We start from the raw sequence: 20156 nt of genomic DNA, 5'->3' as shown, positions 1-20156 counted from the left end.
TGGTAAAGCTTAAATCTCAATTTCAGAAAAAGGAAAAAAATAGTTTTTTTTTTTGTTTTTGTTTTTGTTTGTTTTCTTTGTTGGGAGAGGACTTGTAAATCTGCATCTTCTGTTTAGAATCGATCTGGATCTGAAGCTCCTCTATCGTCTCTTCGCAGGGTTTGCCTCCTTTTCTCTTTTCTATGCTAATCTCAGAAACCCCTTGTTTCAATTTTGTCCGTTTGATCTCTGTTTCAATTGGATTCAACGATTGAAGAAACCCATTCTCTGATGAAGTCTGTTTTGGGGGTTTTCTCTTCATTACCTTATCAAAGCTGCAAGCTTGTGTTTGTCAAGCACCATCAAATAGCCCTTCTTAAGGTTTCTGCTTCTTCTGTTGTAGGTTTTGAAGGCTTAAGATTCATATGAGGGCCTGAGCTAGTTGATTCCTCCAAATTTACAGCTTTAGATGATCGCTAACTGAGCTTGTCTGTATTCTTTTAATCATGGGAGAATGGGTCATCGGAGCTTTCATTAACATTTTTGGAAGTGTTGCTATTAATTTCGGCACAAACCTTCTCAAATTGGGACATAATGAGGTCTGCATTTGTCTCAGGCACTACTGTTTGATTCAATTTTATCTCGTGAAGCTCGCTTACAGACTTTGTGTGTTATATATCAGAGAGAAAGGTTAGCTTTACAAGAACATGGCGGAGGAAAGATGCCATTAAAGCCAATTATACATTTTCAGACATGGAGAGTTGGTATGCTCTGGTCCTGAACCTTTTTCCCCTTTTGGTGTTTATATGAAGCTAGTTTTGAGTCCAATGCTTTTGGAAACTTACAGGGATCCTAGTCTTTCTTCTTGGGAATTGCCTCAATTTTATTTCGTTTGGTTATGCTGCTCAGGTAAAATGATTTGTTCGACACTGCCTACTTGTGTGATTTGTAAGATTTCGCTGATTGCATTATGGTTTCTCTTTGATTTTCTTACCTTTACGCACTCCCTTTTGCAGTCCCTTCTAGCAGCTCTTGGATCTATTCAATTTGTATCCAACATAGCATTTGCTTATGTTGTATTGAACAAAATGGTGACTGTCAAGTATGCAATCAACCTCATGCAATTTTTAACATGAATCAACGATTTACTAAGTCTCTGCTCTTCTAATATCTTTTGGTATTCCTTGGTCACAGAGTACTCGTTGCTACAGCCTTTATAGTTCTTGGAAATGTATTCCTTGTAGCTTTTGGCAATCACCAGTCACCAGGTAACTTTTTTTAACAGATAGGTTTTGGTCTATACTTTTTTCACAAAGTATGACCTAATGTATCTCTTCTGTGCTCAGTTTTCACACCCGAACAGTTGGCAGAGAAATACAGCAATGTAACATTCTTGGTCTACTGTGGAATTTTGATTCTAATAGTAGCTGTGCACCATTTCCTCTATAAGTGAGTCTTGCATTTGAAATTGTTGCCTTACACTATTTTTCAACTACCCGCCCTCTTTTGTGATCAGTTTATTCGATATATTCAGGAAGGGAGAAGTTTTGATATCTACACCTGGACAAGAAATTAACTCATATTGGAAAATGCTGCTTCCTTTCTCATATGCTGTGGTCTCGGGTGCTATAGGATCATGTTCGGTTTTATTTGCCAAGTCACTGTGAGTTTGCAAGTCTACTAGGCTTTAGGTGAAATTCAAATAGTTTCAGGTGCTAAATTTGAGTTTCATTTTGCAGCTCAAACTTGCTGAGATTGGCCATGTCTAGTAGCTATCAATTGCACAGCTGGTTCACATACTCTATGCTTCTTTTATTTCTTAGTACAGCCGGATTCTGGGTAAAAGCCTTAAAGATACTGAAATTTTGGGTGCTTTGTTGTGCAGTTGAGACGATAAGGTTACTGAAGTAAAAATGTCTTTCATGTGCTTGTTTTGCAGATGACAAGATTGAATGAAGGATTGTCTCTATATGATGCAATTCTCATAGTTCCAATGTTTCAGATTGCTTGGACTTTCTTCTCCATTTGTACAGGATTCATCTACTTTCAAGAGTTTCAGGTTCATCTATTAACTTGTGATGTCTTCCTTCTTTTTTCTTGATCTTTGGGCTAAAAAGAATCTAGATGATTAGTTTGATCAATTTGTCACTGAATAGTGTGGGTTTAGGCTTAGATAATTTCTTCTTCCTTCAACAGGTTTTCGATGCGCTAAGAACAACAATGTTCATATTAGGAATGATGTGTGTATTCATAGGAATTTCTTTACTAGCACCTGATGATACAAGAGGCAACGAGACAAAAGATAATTCGTCATCTCTCGACTCCATCGTGACCTCGAGCGTACCAACCGAAGAGGACAGGTAAAAATTGCATTCTTATTAGGTCCCTAATTCAGAAGTTTTTCATGTTATGTTTAATAACCATTTTGATCTTTAATAACAGGTTGATGCCACAATCATCTGAAGATGGACATAGCAAAGACACAAGAGTAGTTGTACAAGGAATGTATATGAAAGCAGCTGATCTAATTACCAAGACGAAGGTACCCACAAGTGAAAGTATCATTATTATGAGCTTTATCAACAGTACGATAACAAAAAAAAAATCATATTTCATTTGTTTGCAGACTGCTTGTTTAGCAGCATTGGGCTTTGGCGAAGACTCTATAAATGCATCTGCGATTTTAGTGATGCCAATGGTATCTTCGAAGATTACAGGGTTTAGAGGAAATGGACTTGAACGGGCTAAGATTTTTTCCATGAGAGGATCAGGATGGAGCAAACTAGCCATGGAAGAAGAAGGGACAAGAATGCTTGAAAAGACGAACTCTTCAAAGGCTTAAGTAGGTAGTGAAAACAGAAAGCTATGAAACCGAGTCTCAGGTGCATTTCTTCTGTTATCATATATGGCTTTAGTAGCAAAATCTGTCTTTAGGAAACCATCCCACGATTGTGTATCCTTGTAAGAACCAAATTGTATTACATAACATCTCTGTATATTCATTTTTTTGTTTTAGACCTGTGAAAAGTGTTTCATAAAGCACAGAATGTAAACAAGTTTGAATCGAGTTTATTACTATTACAAATCCATAACTCAGGGCTACAATTATACAGTCTTGGCTGATATTGTGAGAATCATATTGTAAAATAGATCTCTTGCTCTCCTTTGATCACCATGATTAGCGTCTAACAATCTCTAGTCACCGGTTTAAAAATGAGTAGTCGTCTTGAACCTGTTATGGTACCTGCAATGTTACAGCCATGTTAAATACCAATACATAAATCCGAGAGGACGAAAGCAGAACCTGAACTATTGAGTTACAAATTTCTGGTCAGGAAGACAGGAACTTTGACAAAGGGAGCGAGACAGTTAGTAGTGCAATTTATTCTCTGTTAAGGAGAACTAGACAACAATAATAGTGCCTTGACAGTAATATCAACGGTAATATTAGTCTAATTACTCACAATGAGAAATCAGCATTAATAGTGTTACCTTAAGTATAAGTCCTCAACATTCAGAAACTAGAAAGTAGCCATTGGATTAATTGGAAAAAGAAAGGAAACGAGAAGAGATACAAATAGCCAAATCCTTAGTCTAGATTTCATAATCTTTTGTGTTGTTTCTTTTTGGATTCCTGAGAAGATCTGTGATGAATCCAAAAAGATGTGCTGCCTGCAAATATCTGAGAAGAAGATGTCCAAAAGATTGCATCTTCTCACCTTATTTCCCTCCAAACGATCCTGAAAAATTTGCATGTATCCACAGAATCTATGGTGCTGGAAACGTTTCCAAAATGCTTCAGGTATTATATCATCACATCTTTTGTGTATATTCTCTAAAATCCTAAAAAAAGATTACGTTCTTGCATATAGTATATGATATAAGCATTCATGTTGGATTTTGGTGATTATTATTATTATTACAAATCCATAACTCAAGGCTACCATTTTACAGTCTTGACCGATATATTGAGAATCATAATGTATATAAGAGAAGAGAAAAAATGGGAAAACATGAAACAAGTCTGATTTCAAATGGTTAACATCACTTCCAGTTGTTGGCAACAATGTCAGCCAAGTCAACAACTCTCTGTGAGTAACCCCATTCATTATCATACCAAGCAATCACCTTAACCATGTCATCTCCCATAACCATAGTGAGTGATGAATCAATGGTTGTAGAGAAATCTGAGCATCTGAAGTCAACGGAAACGAGTGGCTCATCGCAGACTTCGAGTATACCTTTAAGCTCTTTCTCAGCGGAATCTCTGAAAGCAGCGTTAACTTCCTCAGCAAAAGTCTTCTTTGAGACCTGCACAACGAGATCAACAACTGATACGTTTGGTGTTGGTACACGGAGAGCAATCCCATTGAGTTTCCCTTTGAGGTTAGGGAGCACAAGTGCCACGGCTTTAGCTGCTCCTGTGGATGTAGGAACAATGTTTAAAGCAGCTGCTCTTGCTCTCCTTAGATCACGGTGACTCGCGTCTAGCAACCTCTGGTCACCGGTGTAAGAGTGAGTGGTTGTCATTGTACCCTTAATGATACCTGCAATATTACAAACACATTAAAAACTGTTTCATTGATCCGTAAGAGAGGATGCGAAAAAGGAACCACTGCATACCAAATTTCTGGTCAAGAACTTTGACAAAGGGAGCAAGACAGTTAGTAGTGCAAGATGCATTGCTGATGATAGGTTCATCATGACTGTAAGCATCAGCATTGACACCAACAACGTAAGTTGGAATATCTCCTTTGCCTGGAGCAGTAATGATAACCTTCTTGGCTCCAGCTTCAATGTGTTTCCCTGCACCTTCTCTATCGACAAACACTCCAGTTCCTTCGATGACAATGTCAATTCCCAACTCCCTAAGATATCAACCATAAGCCAATTCAAATGCTAATCTAGATTTCATACAAAGACTGATCAATTAAATTCAGACACATAAAGTTCTGTATTGACTTACTTCCAGGGGAGAAGAGAAGGGTTTCGGTTAGACACAACTTGGATGATCTTTCCATCAACAGAGATTGCAGTCTCTCCAGAAGGTTTGACATCAGCATCAAAGATTCCAAGGGTAGAGTCGTATTTAAGAAGATGCGAGGCCTGCTTGACACCACCAGTGTCATTAATGGCAATGACATCAAGAGGAGAGTCCTTGCGACCATGCCAGCATCTCAAGAAGTTCCTCCCGATCCTACCGAATCCATTGATGGCCACCTTAAGCTTGGCCTCAGTCACACCTTTCCTGTATCCACCACTGCTTCCCATCTGACACAAACACAGAACCATCCAAACAGTTCACAAAACGGCGAGAAACAGAACCAAACGACCAAAGGCTGCTCAAAATTAATTTATCAGATTTATCAATAGACAATGCTTAATTGCTTATTCCTTGATACAAACATTTCATCTCATAACATTGCATCATAAGACAGAACACACAAGCTACAGACAGTGTTGGAGGAAAAAGAGAACTCACTGCAGAGGTCTGGAAGGATACGATGGAAACGAACTCATCGGAAGAAAGTTTCTTGCCGAAGGGAAGAGAAGCAGAGGAGCTTCGCAATCCTGAGAACTCAGTGAAACCCTGGAAACAAAATACAACATTTACTTAACTTGTGTAAGAGACACAAGAAAGAAGAAGAAGAAGGAGGAGGAAGGTACCTGAAGAGATGGTTTGGGCACAGAGAAAGCAACCGAAGCCATGGTGACCAGAAAGAATCCAAGTTGAGTTTGTAGCAGCAGAGAGCAAAAATGATCGGTGACGCAAAGAGTGGTAATATAGGATAAAAATTTGATGACTTGGAGGCAAAGAGGATTAGATTCTGGATAGCTATCTTACTCGTTTCTATGGTTGTGGTTTTATCACTCTCTTGTAACGTTTCCATGATCACACATTCACAAAGTCTCTCCTCCACCTCATTTTTTAAATTTTGGGCTTTTCACTTGGGCTTCTCATTCGTGTGTGTGGTCACGGTTAGAATAAAGGATAAGGCTGGTCTCCTCCATTTGTCTGCCTTGTAGAGTTTAGACTTATATGATTCGGAACCAAACAAGATTTTACCAATCTATTGTCTTGTCTGACACAAAGATATGTACTATTCATATTTCACGAACGGCCAATACTATTTACCATATGTTCAATCACATTCATAGTTTCAATTGTATCGATGAGGCGAGAGAGAAACTGAAAAGATTGGTCAAATGATTAAGGAAAGCTGATTTTTTTAACCGCAATGATTTTCGCCACAGCCTACAGATGTGATCATGCGAACAGATGCCCTTCTAGTCATTTTTTTTTTTCAGTTGGACTGGGAACAGATAGTCTTTAGCCTTCATCGATGACAAGTAATAAAGATTACATCATCTGTACTTAATGTTGCTAATGCCTTTGCACAGCTCTACGCACCTCTGAAGTGCATTAAGTATAATAACAAAAATGACATGAACATCATCGACAAAGCTTACAACAATTAACAAAGAAAGCTACACATTCCATACAATGGTGAGACAGACAAGATACTCTAATAAGAACTAACTTTATACACGACTTCAGAATCCTGTAACTCCATCAGCTCAAGGACATAGAAACATAAATGCTGTTATTTCTAGTTCTCTTTCTCACTTCTCTCTGTTTAAAACTAGCTTCCCATTCGACTAATTAAATCCAAAGCTAGAGCTAGCTATTCACAATTGAAGGTGCACAGATCATACTATGAGAGGGAAACTCAACGAGGCTAAAAGTAAAAGATCAAAGGATCATTAATCAACAACAGGGAAGAGTCTTTTACATTCGACAGAAATCTGGAAACTATAATCAGACCCTGAGAATCTGCAGCTTGTTAGAGAAGGCAATGGCAACCCAATCAGGCTGGGAAGAAGACCACTGCAGCTGCTCAACCTCAGCGCCAGCTGTGTAAGCTAGAATTGGATCCAGACCACCTTCAACATGCTGTCCCATTGAAGAGATATCCCAAATCAACGCCTGAGAATCATCACCAGCAGTACAGATATGGGAGGAGCTATGAGGAGCCCAAGCAATAGCATTGACACTAGCCTGATGTCGCTGAAGCTCCACAACAGGAAGAGCCGGAAACCGAATGTCAAGCACCACAATTTTAGCACTGCCCATGATCACAGTAGCCATATACCTCGGATCCTGCTTGTTCCAACTAAGACGCACCAAAGGAGTACTAGGCTCACCACTCTCATAGATAATCGTCGAATGCTCCTTATCACGGAGATCGAATACTCTAACAGAACCATCCTCTGAGACAGAAGCAAAGACACCAACTCCACCCCAAGCAATATCATAAACCTCTTTATCATGAGCAATAAGCTGAGTATCCACAACTTCACGCTCTATATCCCAGATCGTACAAGTCGTATCAATACTAGAAGTACCAATTCGTCTAGGCTCAGCTTCATTCCAATCAAATGAAGTAATCGGACCACTAAACTCACTATTCTTATCACTATTAAGACAAGACTTAAGCTCAACACGAGAATCATCATCAGCGATTCGCCATAAACGAAGAAAATCACTCGAGGTAGCTAAAAGATCGGGTCTTTGACACTCTTTATCGGGGATGAAACTGGTTTTGGTTGGTGGGTACGGATGCTCGAAGCTAAGATTCGGATCTGATCGAATCTCACCATTTGATTCATCAAGCTGAACAATCTCGACGCGATTCGGATATTGCTCGATGAGGCTTGTGATTGCGAGTCGATACTTCTTGTCTCGACGAATGCTCCAGTTCATTGCGTAGATCTGCCATGGTGCTTCGTATGTGTAAATCTCTGATCTTTTCGATTGCTCATCAGAACCATCTTGGATTTGATCGTTGCTCGTAACCATCTTTGCTTCAATGAAGCATAAACCCTAGATTCCTCTGTTTCCTCTTCTAAGAGCAACTTTATCGGGCTAACCGATCGGGCCTTCGGGCAGTATTTTAATGGATTAAAATTAAAACAGTCCAATTCTAAGATCCATCCGGATGTTGGGCAAGACTCTTTTCGGGCCGAGTCTTATGCCACGTGGCAATATAGGTTTAATTTTTGGGTATTTTTGTTTTGTCGAAAATAATGAAAATCCCTATATCGACTCTCTCTCTCGAATCATCTTCTTCTCCGCCATGAGAGGAGCTCTCTTCAGAAATGCATCTCTCTGCGCTCGTAGAACCATCCTTTCTCCTCGGGTAACTCATCGAAGCTCCCCCAATGTTCCCTTCATCGCTCCAATCGCTGCTCTGGTTCCCCTCACATCCAGATTTTTTCTCTCCGAATCCGACATGTCCGGTGAGAGCTCGACTACTGCTCCCGAATCTGTTGTCCTAAGTGTTCTTCACCAGCCGCTAAAGCTCAACACAGGCGAAAATGGTGTCAGGATCAGGGATATGTGCGAAGCGCGTTGTCGTCGACGCGCGCCACCACATGATTGGCCGTTTAGCTTCGATCACCGCCAAAGAGCTTCTCAATGGCCAGAAAGTTGTCATTGTCCGGTGCGAAGAGATTTGCCTCTCCGGTGGACTCGTTCGCCAGAAAATGAAGTACATGAGGTTTCTTCGTAAACGTATGAACACTAAACCTTCCCATGGACCTATTTACTTCCGTGCTCCTTCCAAAATCTTCTGGCGTACTGTTCGGGGGTTCGTAAATTCAATCTCTCTCTCATTTTCTCCGATTAGGTTTTGGAAATCACAGTTTTTGGTTCATGTTCTTAGTTTAGGTCTTTGTGTTGGTTCAATTCGTGATTGTAATCTTGAGATATCATGGAGTGTTGATTTCAATTTGTGATTCTGTTTTTTTGAAGTGAGTGATTGATAGTTGTTGTTATGTGTTTTTGATTTTGAAGTATGATTCCACACAAACGAAGCGTGGAGGTGGAGCTGCTGCACTTGCATGTTTGAAGGTTTTTGAAGGTGTTCCTACTCCATATGACAAGGTCAAGAGGATGGTCATCCCTGATGCTCTCAAGTTTGTTCCTTTTACTATACTCTTTTGCTTTTCTCTTTATGTTTCTTAAGTTAGATACTTTTTAGCATTGTAATTCTTTTTCTTCTTCAGGGTCTTGAGGCTTCAAGCTGGTCACAAGTATTGTCTTTTGGGCCGTCTTTCTTCTGAAGTGGGGTGGAACCACTATGACAGCATCAAGGTATGTGTTGTTGTTGTCTTGTATCTATTGCTTTTTAACCTGCTTTGATTGTATGTACTAGTTATTATGAGCTTTCTTAATGATGAGAAGAAAGATATTTAGCTACTAGAACGTGTCTAGGTTTGTAGGTTTGTTCAGTAAGAAGTGATTAGATAGTGAGAAAAATCAATAGCCTTCTCTTCTCCATTGCTCATGAACCACTTTGATCACTTGTACAGTTGATGTGAGATTTCATAATGATAGAAAGAAAGATACTTAGCTACTAAAATGTTTCTTAGTTTTGTTAAGTAACAGAAAGGAGAAAGATTATGAGCTATGAGGTTTTGTGTGTAAATTAATGGTACTTTACAAGATGCATGAGCTATGAGGTTTTGTGTGTAAATCCAATATACAAGGTATGTGAAATTCTGAGAATAGTGAGAAATGTCTAAAAGTCGTAAATTTATAAAAACTTGTACTTGCTGATCATGTTGATCATAAACCTGTTTACTATCATCATCATGAGGCTCATATCAATCCTCCTAGCCCTCATCCAGAACCCCAAGGTTTGTTTGCTAACTCTGAATAAAGCAAGTTGTAGATGGTTTAAAGTTTCATCTGTTTGTTTCTATTTATGTTGATATCGTTGGTTTGAATTTCCAGTTCCTGACTATGTTCTGGAGCAAGAGGCTAGAGATTATGTGAATGCAGTCCAAATCAAAGATGATCTTGTTGACAAGTACAGTCTGCAAGAGGACCAACATCAACCTCAGCAAGAAGACTATGTGGATGAAGTTGAAAATAACGACTTGGAAGCACATTGTGTTCACTTATATTTGTGTTATTGGAATCTCTCAATATAGACTATAGACTCTCTTTTGAAAAGATAAAAATCTTGTTATGAATCGGTTTTCATTTGTACATCACTTTGGTGTTGCCTTGGTTAAGAACATGTTTATATTTGGAGCTGTTTATATTTGATATGAAATGCTTAAAAAATTTTTTTGTGAAAGGTTTATAAACTTTTTGTTCATTTCATAAAATGTTTTGTATTTCATTTTTATGTTTGAATCTTTATAAGTTTCTGTTTTTAATTTATATGTTACTATCTTTTATGTTTCTAATTTTTATCGAAATTGTTAAATATATGTTATAAATATTATTTAGTTGTATTATCTTTTTCTTTTTATTTTCTAATATGTTTTATGTTAATTTAAATAAGTTTTCAATTTTTAAATTATTCAATTAGTTTTAAATATTATTAATATGTTTAACAATATTTTATTATTATAAATATAAGAACCTAAAAGTTCAACCAATACTTGCCTATTTTTGTCTGGTTCTTAAAAAACACTATTATATTATTAATATATTAAAAATACACTAAGATGCATGTTTGAGGTTATGCCCTTGCGGATGCTCTAATGGATATTTACTAATTTTTATATTTTCTTTTTAAAACAAAATTACATTCGACTAAACGACGGCGTTTAGATGCGAAATCAATTTATCATTTCGGTTAGCTTTGGTACATTACGGTTCATTTCGGTAATTTGATTCACTTTCGGTTAAATCGAGTTTAATATGTCCGAATCGAACCGGCTATCGAAGCATTCCACTCCTCTTGCCGTTGGTTTAACTCAATAACCGAAATTATGGTTCTATTCTCCGGTTTATTTGTCCACGCCAAGCTTCATCATCATCCACACACGATCAATCGAGGAGAGAGTGAATGTGAGAATTTGGGGATTTATCGTTTAATCCATGGCGGCTCCGTCGCCGTCTTCCCCACCAAACCTCCTCTCTCCTCCACCTTTCCGATCACCGGAAGCTTCTTACTTACTCAGAACCTGTCTAAGTTTCTCTCAATTGAAACAAATTCACACCAGAATCATCAAACACAATCTCACAAATGATCAGTTACTAGTTCGTCAGCTCATAAGTGTTTCTTCTTCATTCGGAGAAACCAAATACGCTTCTCTCGTCTTCAATCAACTACAGTCTCCTTCTACTTTTACATGGAACCTTATGATACGTTCTCTCTCTGTTAATCATAAGCCTCGTGAAGCTCTTCTTCTCTTTATACTTATGCTCAATCATCAGTCTCAGTTTGATAAATTCACTTTCCCTTTTGTTATCAAAGCTTGTCTCGCTTCTTCGTCTCTTCGTTTAGGTACCCAAGTTCATGGTTTAGCTATTAAAGCTGGGTTTTTTAATGATGTGTTCTTCCAGAACACTCTCATGGATCTTTACTTTAAGTGTGGGAAACTAGATTTAGGACGTAAGGTGTTTGATAAAATGCCTGGGAGAAGTATTGTTTCATGGACTACTCTGCTTCATGGTCTTGTCTCCAATTGTCAATTAGATTCTGCAAAGATTGTATTCAATCAAATGCCAACGAGAAACGTTGTTTCATGGACTGCAATGATCACTGCTTATGTCAAGAACCGTAGACCCGATGAGGCGTTTCAGCTCTTTAGGAGAATGCAGGTTGATGATGTTAAGCCTAATGAGTTTACGATTGTTAATTTGTTGCAAGCTTCTACTCAGCTTGGAAGCTTGTCTATGGGAAGATGGGTTCATGACTATGCTCATAAAAACGGTTTCGTGCTTGATTGTTTCCTTGGAACAGCTTTGATCGATATGTATAGCAAATGTGGAAGCTTGCAGGACGCAAGGAAAGTCTTTGATGTGATGCAGAGTAAGAGTTTAGCGACTTGGAATTCAATGATCACTAGCTTGGGTGTACATGGATGTGGAGAAGAGGCATTGTGTCTGTTTGATGATATGGAAGAAGAAGCAAGCGTAGAACCAGATGCTATCACTTTCGTTGGTGTCTTATCCGCTTGTGCAAATACCGGGAATGTGAAGGATGGTTTGAAGTACTTCACTTGGATGATCCAAGTTTACGGTATCTCACCTATTCGGGAACATAATGCTTGTATGATTCAACTGTTGGAGAAAGCCCTCGAAGAATATGAAGTTTCAAGCTTGGTTGATTCTATGGATTCTGATCCAAACCACAATAATTCATTTGGTAACGAATACACGGATCAAGTGAATGAAAGACACCAAACTCCGAGCCAGCATCAGATTATGTTCTCCAAGTGGGATACAGGCCGATTTTGAAGGTTCAGTGTCTCTTGACATATAATTTTTTTCCTTTATTAAACAGATTCATTGATCATCTTTGTAACTATAAACTAAAAGCTCCGGCAAAAATAGTGTAATCTCATGGTACTTGTAAAAGGAATGGAGTTTAGATATGCTCAACTGCTTAAGCAGTGAAAGTAGTAAATTGGTTTTGTAATAATGTCTTTTATTTGTAAACAGATTCTTTGATCTTATATTATGATTCTCAAAATATCGGTCAAGACTGTAAAATTGTAACCCTGAGTTATGGATTTGTGATAACAATAAACTTGTTTACATTTTGTATTTTTTATGAAACACGTTTATAGCGCAACTATTGAAGTTAAATTTGAAATGTTAACCTTGATACAACTATAATGGCCTCTTGATTATGAGTTTGTTATATCATTGTTAGTGGAATTATAAAACGCTTATTATTTTTTAAGTAGACACAATCAGAAACGAAAATGCAAAAGAGATTTTATTCAGAAGTTGAAAGATGAACCTGAGATATTACATAAAATCAGAATTTTGGTTTTGGCTAAGTTTGGTTTGAGCAACAGCAACCTCAGCTTGAACTTTGGCTAATTCATTCTGAGTATTCTGAATTTGAGTTTGCAGTAGAGAAATAATGCCAACACATCCATAAACAGGATCATCTACTCTGCATTTTGCTTCAAAGCACAAAGATTCCACTGCTTCAGCTCTTGTCTGCTCAGGAAGTTGCTGTCCAGAAGATCACCAAAAAATCCAACATGAATGCTTATAGATATATATGCAACAACGTGATCTTATTTAGGATTTTAGAGAAGATACACAACAAGATGTAATGATATAATACCTGAAGCATTTTGGAAACGTTTCCAGCACCATAGATTCTGTGGATACATGCAAATTTTGCAGGATCGTTTGGAGGGAAATAAGGTGAGAAGATGCAATCTTTTGGACATCTTCTTCTCAGATATTTGCAGGCAGCACATCTTTTTGGATTCATCACAGATCTTCTCAGGAATCCAAAAAGAAACAACACAGAAGATTATGAAATCTAAACAGAGGATTTTGGCTATTTGTATCTCTTCTCGTTTCCTTTCTTTTTCCAATTAATCCAACGGCTACTTTCTAGTTTCTGAATGTTGAGGACTTATACTTAAGGTAACACTATTAATGTTGATTTTCTCATTGTGAGAGTAATTAGACTAATATTACCGTTGATATTACTGTTAAGGCAATATCAATGTTGTCTAGTTCTCCTTAAGAGAGAATACAGTAATTTGTACGTTAGCTTATATTGATTTAGTAAATTGAAAGCAAAGACTACGTACCAAAATAAGAAATGTCTTCAAAACAGAGTATAATGAAGCTCAAATTTCTCGTACATTTTAACATAACTGTTTCAGAAAACCTTAAGAGATAACATGAAAATGGATGGTAAGAGAGATAGAGAGAGCGAGAGAGAGTATAACAAACAAAGTTCTCAGTCTTTCTTTTTTTTTTCCCCAAACTCCAAATCCTTCTTGAGATCTTATACTCCCACTTAATCTGAATCTTCATAAACTTCACCATCCGATAATTCGTCGAATGTCCTCATATCAAGCTGGTAACGCAACAATCCACCAATTCCACCAAAGCCTCTGCAAAATTGTGACCCTTCTTGGGACTTGTTAGTCACAAACTCGAGCGTACAACCAAAACGTTTATACTCATTGGCAAACCATTCAAGCAGAGGCATCTTCTCCTGAACTTCTAACTCTGCATTTGTCTCTGCATCGTGGAAATTGGTTTGATTGTTCTCTTGATCTTTTCCCAAATGCTTAATCACAATTTCTCCAGTCGTGGTGTTCTTTAACTCATACCTATGGATATCCAGATTCTCCCACACTATAAGAGTTTCAACAGCGCCCATTTCTAGAGCCTTTAAAGTATCATCAACACCAAAAACATATTTCCCAGTGTCCTGGCTAATCTCCTCAAAGTACTTCCCAATCAATTTCTTTTCCTGTATGAACTTCACATTAGATAGAATCTCAGCAGACAGCTCAATTGCTTGGTTGAAACCATTCTCTCCTCCGTAAGAAACATCAACCACATTCAGTATCTTAGCTTGAAGACGAGGATCAAACAGTTCCGATTGACTTAGCTCGGTCTTGAAATCTGCTGAACCAGCAAGTATAAGACCAGAGACATTGGGCTGACTCGTAGCTGGATTGATGTAAAACTGAGTGGCAAGCTCCGCGGTTTTCCTCACATAGTTATGTCTCTTCTCCATCCTGAGACGAGCAAACCGCAGCGCAGATTGTCCTCCTCTTCCGTGCTTTTTAGGGAGATCCACAGTGAACTTGTGAAGCACCTCTCTAGTATTCCCACTCAACGTACCAAACAAAGTTCCATTTCCATCCATAACAATGAAACCAAACTTGTCATCAGACTCTAAAAGCTCATTCAAAGGCTCGGTGTGGAACTTATTGTCACACAAGTACAACGAAGCATTTATGGGCTTAAAAGGCTCGAAATCAATAGTCACTTTCTTCTCTTTACCATCATCCGTAACAATGGTTCCAGTATACAGAACAAGACCATTTGGAGGAACTTTGTTGTAGAGCTTCAATCTCTGTTGAGCAGAAGTAATAGCAGACAAAACAGATTGACGGTTCACTCGACTCTTAATGTTTGAGGCAGTTCCGTATTCATCAGCAAGCATCTTAGTGACACGAGCTACCTGATCTCTAGGAGGCATAATAAGAGAGATCATACTGGTTCCATTACCTCTTGCTGTTTCAAGACCCTTGATTAGCTTCTTAATCTTCCAAATCTCAATGTTCTTATCTGATTCTTGCTCTGCCATGTTCTCTACCCTTCAAGCTTAAGACAGAGCACACGAATCAAAAACTACAACAACAAAAATTGAAACTTTAGTTAGAACTAAGCATCAGCTTGAAACTAACTAAACGAAGCTAACGTTTTCGATTGATCTAAGCATACCAAGATTGAAATTGGTAGAAAAAATCGAAACTTTGACATGCCCAGGTTGATTCAATACACAGAGAGATCGAAAGCTCGAAGATTAACGTACCTGTGTGAGTCTATCTCTCTACTCAGTCAGCGATTCTCGCACCTTCTCGACCCAGAAATGAGACTCCTTTAGGGTTTGTTTTTCACACTGGTTTCGACCTCTTTCACCGAACACGTGACTCTCACGTGAGGTTTTGACTCTGTTTTTTTTAACGCGGGACGGTTTTTTTCTTCTTAAGAAAACGATAATTACAGCATTGAAATTGATGGGCTGTAATATATGGGCTTGGGTTTAACGTGAGAAGCCCATTATAAACGGACAATGTACAGTAAAACCTCTATAAATTAATAATGTTGGGACCAAGATATTTTATTAATTTATAGAGATATTAATTTATCTATAAATTAATATTTATTATTTTATGGTGTAAATTAATAATTATTAATTTAGTGGTATTTTAATTTTTTGATTTTAAAAAAATATGAATTGACACAATTTTACAAAAATAAGACTAATCTTTTAGATATTATAAGTTATACAATAGTTTGAAAATTGATATTATATTTTTTTAAAGAGAAATTTGACTATAAACTACAAATATTATAGATAAATTCAAATGTATATTAATAACCTCAATTGTTATATTTCAACATCCTATATAAAAAACGAATATGATGCATATTTTTAAAATTGAAACATAAAGAAAATTTGGTTATTTTTATGACTTGTGATGGTATATACCACAAGATTATTGTTTAAAAATATACTAACATAAAATTATTTATTGAGGTGAACTCTAGGACAAAATTGATTTTTACAAAAACTAAAAACATATATTAATATATATATATATATATATATATATATATATATGTATATATAGTGATTATTAATTTATGATATTATTGGGACTATATTTTATATAGGAATTTCAAAAAAAAAATTATCTTATTATCTTATCGAATTTGGTCAATTTTTACACTGGCCCGACTTGGGACCAGCAAAATTTATTAATTTATAATGTTTATTAATTTATAGAATATTAATTTATAGAGGTTTTACTGTAGTTTCTTGAACAGATGTTTTTTTTTTCAGGTATATTACAATTTGGTAATGCTGATTTTAATTTTTTTCTTAGGATAAGTATAATCCCAATCCTTAGTAAAAGAGAAGTACAAAATAAAATACGGGTCGGGTTAAAATTAAAAAATTAATCCGATTTCAACAATTGGATACCTCAAAAGTGGATATTAAATTGGGTTTGGATACATACATCGGATACTTTACATATCTAATTTTGGGATTGTATTATTTCCATTCCAAATAATTATTATTCTTCTTTCACTTTTATTTGATCTTATTTTTAATTTATGATATTATACTATATAATATAAATATTTAATAAAAGTTGAACTTTTGTTTTGCATATACTGCAATTTGAATTTTTCAAAACGGACATAGAATACTCAACTACACTCGCTTAAATATTTTGGACAATGGTTTAAAATCGTTATAAGTATGACCAGTATTAAACCATTATTACATGAGCATATTTAAAATTTCAAAAAGTTTCAAAATATAATGATTAAAAGGTTCAAATATATAAAAAAAAATTAGAATTTAAAATATTAAAAATATAATTTTAATACATAAATGTAATTTTGGAGACATAATTTTTATTTATAAAATATATTATATATCAAACTATTTAAAATTTAGATAGTTCACGGGTAGTTTGTTAAAATAAAAATTATAATGATAAAGTGAGTTATGAATAAAGTTTTCTACAAAATGAATTCTTTTACGGGTTGGTCCTTAAAAAATATATTGTAAATATGTAATTTTTATGTATATTCCTACTGCAACTACAAAAATGGTCAAAATAAATATTTTATCGACAAATATTTTTTCGTGCTGTTAAATTTTCACCGTGTTTTTAATTGTATCAAAATTTAATATATAATTTTCTACTCACTTTTTTCTTTATTATTTTATTTAAACTTATTATAAAAATATATGATTCACCGTAATCGACTAGACTGCAATAAAATTAAATTGTAACATATTCAAATCCGTTGAAGGTTATATATATGAATTATTTTCCCCCGCGCTAGGTCTAAAACTAGTTTGGTAGTATATATTATACCAATTAGGACTGCGAATTTATACTTGTTATCAGTCCTTGATTCCTTATACAATTTAGCTTCAAGCATTTTATTTTTTGTTCAATATTTTGGAATATGATATTTTGTAAGTAATTCAATAAAGAAAAATAGAAATTTAAAACATTTGAATTTGATTAAAGTGTAAATATTATAATCAATAAAGAGTTAAAGACCGGTAGTCGGATTGGATAACCCAAGTTTACATGTATATTGATGACTCAATATATGTTGTCTTACAACAATACAAAACGTCTCTGTTACAAAAAAAAAAAAAAAAACAATACAAAACGTAAATGTAAGCTAGACGCACTAGACGGTATAGACCAAAGGATGGTTGACTAAACCATGCATGCATGCATTGCTTATTAGATATATAAAAGCTGTATAATATGTATTAAACTCCAAAGACCAGTAAAATCTTTAGCTAACCCAATCAATCATCCACGGACCACGTAACAAGAAGTTGCATTTCATTGAAATGTGCAATCCTAACATTTAAAATATATTATCAAGTATTTTACTTAAAAAATAAATAATACGTTTGTTTGTTGGGAAAAATTAAGGAAAAAGAAAGGAAAAAATAGGGAAAAAAATAGGTAGAAACGAATTAAAAAAAAAATGCGAGTGCAGAATAGATTTTGATTAAAGAGAAGCCTGCTCTCACATTACACAAGTACTCAATTACTCATGAGTCATGACTTTTGTATTCATGCATGATATATGTAGAATATAATGCTTCTTCAAATGTTCAAATAGATATATATCCATTACTTGACTTATGTGTTTCACATTCATAATCATTGATGTACTTTGTTAAACATTTCAGCCTAATTTTAACTTCAAAAATATCATTTGCATTAATATAGAAAAATATTTATACAACTCCACACTATGTTGATTAGTTGTCGATGATATGTTTGCCTGAAACTCAGGAGGGTGCCAAAATACCTTTCTCAAGGTTCGGGCTTCGTAGAAACAAAAACCATACATACGTGAGAAGTAGGTTTAGGCTTAACCCTAGACTCCTAGTTTATCTAGCTACAAGTTCAAGTTCAGGCGATTAGACTATTTTTGACATTAGTCGGAAAACATTCTAAATTAAGATACAAAATATAGTTATTTTTTTGGATAAATAACCTTCTTATAACATTCATGTGCATGCAGCTTTACCGAAACTGGACAGATCAAACATACAGTATATGGACAGATCAACATACTGTATAGTGCTTAGTGCATATCATAATTATAATATATATATTGAAAGTTAGGTTTTGTGGTTAGTAGCCATAAAACTATATATAGAAGAGAATGTGGCTTTTCCACCAAAGGCGAAGTAGTAGTATTAAGTGGTCTTCTAACTCCACTAAGAAATCATTTATAAGACTTTTGTTTTGTAGCTTTTAAGGAAAATAAAAGTTCTTATGTTCATAGTTTTATGATGAATATTTTCTCAATTCTGACTTCTTGATCCTTTTTCTCTTTAAATTTTCTTTCCTAAGTTTCCACATTTTTTTTTGTTGAAGCACTTTGTAGATTTGTTAATTTCTTCTTACATATATATGATCAACTTGCTATATATATGATGCTACTTTAATTGTCATAAAAAGAAAAGCTTGCACATTCACTTTACAATCTTGTTTCTTTTTATATATCAACTAGCATATTAATAAACGATTCAAAATAGCTTAACCAAGATATTATAAATCCTGAACAAGAATTAGTAGTGGTACAGACTATAATTAATTTAGATGGTGTAAAAGTACAAGCAATATATATGTAAAAGTAATATTAAACCTCTGAAATTGGACATTTACATCATAACATTATGGAATAAAATAAAAAGCTGATATACAATATCCATCACCTTCTCACATCCACAAAAAGTTGTAGAAGGGAAGCAAAAGGATACATCATGATCTCCCAAAATAAACACACAAATTTAAAAGCAAATATAGTAAACATCGATACCTAGCTAGAATCGGTGACTTTACTGATCTAGAACTTATCTGATATGACCTCTAGCTAGCACCGGAAACCTAATATTAGATTTTGATCCAAGGAGGATTTATGATGAAGGGCAAATCTTGTCATAGGATCGAGAGTCTTTTTGTGAATAATAACCACCAATATTATTACTCATCTTCCTCAAGCAATAACTAATGCTTGAAGGAACCAAAGGCCCTTGTGTTCTGCCGTACGAGTTCCAACACAAAGCTTGTTGTTGCTGATGAGTTTGTAACCCTCTGATTCCTCCGGAAGGTCTTAGCCTTATGTCCATAAGATCCACGCCCATGCATGGCACATTGTTACTGCATGCGATATGTAACGGTTGCGTGGTGAAACTACCAAAAATGTTGTTGTATTTAACCCCGGAGATCGATACTGCACGGGTCTGGTTCTTACACTTGGACTTGTCGCAGTAATATTGGTCTATTACTATCGGTACCTTCACGTCCGTTACTTGTATGTTCGTAAATGTTAGGTTCTTGACAACCCCTATTCCTCCCTGCGGATACATATATATACACATCATTCACTAAACCATACACAAACGTGATTCTTGAATCTTGTATATCATAACAAAAATTTTGTAATGCAAAAAAAAATTGAACAGAAATTAAGCCAGATTAGACTCCAAGACTTGTCTTATTTAATGGGTTTCTTTGGAACACAATTTTTTTTTTTTTTTTTAGGAACACAAATTTTTCATAAAAAGTCTCAATTGTTCTATCTT

The 20156-nt window shown here is 35.6% G+C and overlaps 7 protein-coding genes and 1 pseudogene across 10 annotated transcripts in view; 3 read left to right on the top strand and 5 right to left on the bottom strand.

The window, feature by feature from the left end:
- The first annotated feature begins 7 nt into the window (after nucleotides 1-7).
- LOC17887177 (probable magnesium transporter NIPA8) lies at nucleotides 8-3087 on the top strand. The gene is made up of 13 exons (XM_006290396.2): nucleotides 8-159; nucleotides 383-578; nucleotides 662-743; nucleotides 827-888; nucleotides 996-1081; nucleotides 1174-1247; nucleotides 1326-1428; nucleotides 1514-1642; nucleotides 1719-1818; nucleotides 1919-2038; nucleotides 2176-2339; nucleotides 2422-2521; nucleotides 2606-3087. The coding sequence occupies exons 2-13, from the start codon at nucleotides 486-488 to the stop codon at nucleotides 2819-2821; spliced, it is 1329 nt and encodes a 442-aa protein (XP_006290458.1). The 5' UTR covers nucleotides 8-159; nucleotides 383-485; the 3' UTR covers nucleotides 2822-3087.
- Nucleotides 3088-3855: 768 nt separating this feature from the next.
- On the bottom strand, nucleotides 3856-5764 carry LOC17885995 (glyceraldehyde-3-phosphate dehydrogenase GAPA1, chloroplastic). 2 transcript variants are annotated; one of them, XM_006291196.2, is made up of 5 exons: nucleotides 5647-5764; nucleotides 5462-5569; nucleotides 4946-5250; nucleotides 4603-4847; nucleotides 3867-4526 (listed from the first exon to the last, which is right to left on the bottom strand). In XM_006291196.2, the coding sequence occupies exons 1-5, from the start codon at nucleotides 5686-5688 to the stop codon at nucleotides 4024-4026; spliced, it is 1203 nt and encodes a 400-aa protein (XP_006291258.1). In that variant the 5' UTR covers nucleotides 5689-5764; the 3' UTR covers nucleotides 3867-4023. The 2 variants fall into 2 exon arrangements, with proteins under 2 accessions (XP_023638344.1, XP_006291258.1); XM_023782576.1 differs by lacking the exons at nucleotides 5462-5569; nucleotides 5647-5764 and having other exon boundaries at nucleotides 3856-4526; nucleotides 4942-5147.
- Nucleotides 5765-6410: 646 nt separating this feature from the next.
- On the bottom strand, nucleotides 6411-7893 carry LOC17886274 (WD repeat-containing protein LWD2). The gene has a single exon (XM_006291359.2). It carries the CDS (start codon nucleotides 7838-7840, stop codon nucleotides 6800-6802), a length of 1041 nt encoding a protein of 346 aa, XP_006291421.1. The 5' UTR covers nucleotides 7841-7893; the 3' UTR covers nucleotides 6411-6799.
- A 59-nt stretch (nucleotides 7894-7952) lies between these two features.
- Nucleotides 7953-10075, top strand: LOC17885981 (annotated as a pseudogene).
- Nucleotides 10076-10839: 764 nt separating this feature from the next.
- On the top strand, nucleotides 10840-12491 carry LOC17884877 (pentatricopeptide repeat-containing protein At3g26630, chloroplastic). The gene has a single exon (XM_006291054.2). It carries the CDS (start codon nucleotides 10880-10882, stop codon nucleotides 12242-12244), a length of 1365 nt encoding a protein of 454 aa, XP_006291116.1. The 5' UTR covers nucleotides 10840-10879; the 3' UTR covers nucleotides 12245-12491.
- A 269-nt stretch (nucleotides 12492-12760) lies between these two features.
- Nucleotides 12761-13270, bottom strand: LOC17886183 (LOB domain-containing protein 24). Its single transcript, XM_006292666.2, has 2 exons — nucleotides 13089-13270; nucleotides 12761-12973 (listed from the first exon to the last, which is right to left on the bottom strand). The coding sequence occupies exons 1-2, from the start codon at nucleotides 13239-13241 to the stop codon at nucleotides 12761-12763; spliced, it is 366 nt and encodes a 121-aa protein (XP_006292728.1). The 5' UTR covers nucleotides 13242-13270.
- Nucleotides 13271-13566: 296 nt separating this feature from the next.
- Nucleotides 13567-15421, bottom strand: LOC17885970 (eukaryotic peptide chain release factor subunit 1-3). 3 transcript variants are annotated; one of them, XM_006291106.2, is made up of 2 exons: nucleotides 15318-15421; nucleotides 13567-15133 (listed from the first exon to the last, which is right to left on the bottom strand). In XM_006291106.2, the coding sequence occupies exon 2, from the start codon at nucleotides 15087-15089 to the stop codon at nucleotides 13782-13784; it is 1308 nt and encodes a 435-aa protein (XP_006291168.1). In that variant the 5' UTR covers nucleotides 15090-15133; nucleotides 15318-15421; the 3' UTR covers nucleotides 13567-13781. The 3 variants fall into 3 exon arrangements, with proteins under 3 accessions (XP_006291168.1, XP_006291169.1, XP_023638800.1); XM_006291107.2 differs by having other exon boundaries at nucleotides 13567-15106; nucleotides 15318-15416; XM_023783032.1 differs by having other exon boundaries at nucleotides 15227-15319.
- Nucleotides 15422-19193: 3772 nt separating this feature from the next.
- The window catches only part of LOC17884988 (polygalacturonase At1g48100), a 3348-nt gene continuing 2385 nt past the window's right edge, over nucleotides 19194-20156 (bottom strand). Inside the window, exon 7 of the mRNA XM_006293278.2 lies at nucleotides 19194-19928. Coding sequence (XP_006293340.2) covers nucleotides 19488-19928 — 441 coding nt within the window. The 3' untranslated portion in view covers nucleotides 19194-19487. The remainder of the gene's footprint in view (nucleotides 19929-20156) is intronic.

The sequence above is a fragment of the Capsella rubella genome, unplaced genomic scaffold (assembly GCF_000375325.1).
Source record: "Capsella rubella cultivar Monte Gargano unplaced genomic scaffold, Caprub1_0 scaffold_5, whole genome shotgun sequence".
Classification (NCBI taxonomy): domain Eukaryota; kingdom Viridiplantae; phylum Streptophyta; class Magnoliopsida; order Brassicales; family Brassicaceae; genus Capsella; species Capsella rubella.
Note: the sequence above shows the minus strand (reverse complement) of the source record. Positions and strands in the feature narration are given on the sequence as shown.

Excerpts from the sequence above, each read along its gene's own strand:
- LOC17884877 (XM_006291054.2), top strand. The coding sequence starts at position 10,880 with ATGGCGGCTCCGTCGCCGTCTTCCCCACCAAACCTCCTCTCTCCTCCA.
- LOC17886183 (XM_006292666.2), bottom strand. The coding sequence starts at position 13,241 with ATGAATCCAAAAAGATGTGCTGCCTGCAAATATCTGAGAAGAAGATGT. Across the intron at positions 12,974-13,088 it reads ACGTTTCCAAAATGCTTCAG|CAACTTCCTGAGCAGACAAG; the intron begins GTATTATATCAT and ends TCTTCTGGACAG.
- LOC17885995 (XM_006291196.2), bottom strand. The coding sequence starts at position 5,688 with ATGGCTTCGGTTGCTTTCTCTGTGCCCAAACCATCTCTTCAG. Across the intron at positions 5,570-5,646 it reads TGCCCAAACCATCTCTTCAG|GGTTTCACTGAGTTCTCAGG; the intron begins GTACCTTCCTCC and ends TTTTGTTTCCAG. Across the intron at positions 4,527-4,602 it reads AGTTCTTGACCAGAAATTTG|GTATCATTAAGGGTACAATG; the intron begins GTATGCAGTGGT and ends GTAATATTGCAG.
- LOC17885970 (XM_006291106.2), bottom strand. The coding sequence starts at position 15,089 with ATGGCAGAGCAAGAATCAGATAAGAACATTGAGATTTGGAAGATTAAG.
- LOC17886274 (XM_006291359.2), bottom strand. The coding sequence starts at position 7,840 with ATGGTTACGAGCAACGATCAAATCCAAGATGGTTCTGATGAGCAATCG.
- LOC17887177 (XM_006290396.2), top strand. The coding sequence starts at position 486 with ATGGGAGAATGGGTCATCGGAGCTTTCATTAACATTTTTGGAAGTGTT. Across the intron at positions 889-995 it reads CGTTTGGTTATGCTGCTCAG|TCCCTTCTAGCAGCTCTTGG; the intron begins GTAAAATGATTT and ends TCCCTTTTGCAG. Across the intron at positions 1,819-1,918 it reads TTAGTACAGCCGGATTCTGG|ATGACAAGATTGAATGAAGG; the intron begins GTAAAAGCCTTA and ends CTTGTTTTGCAG.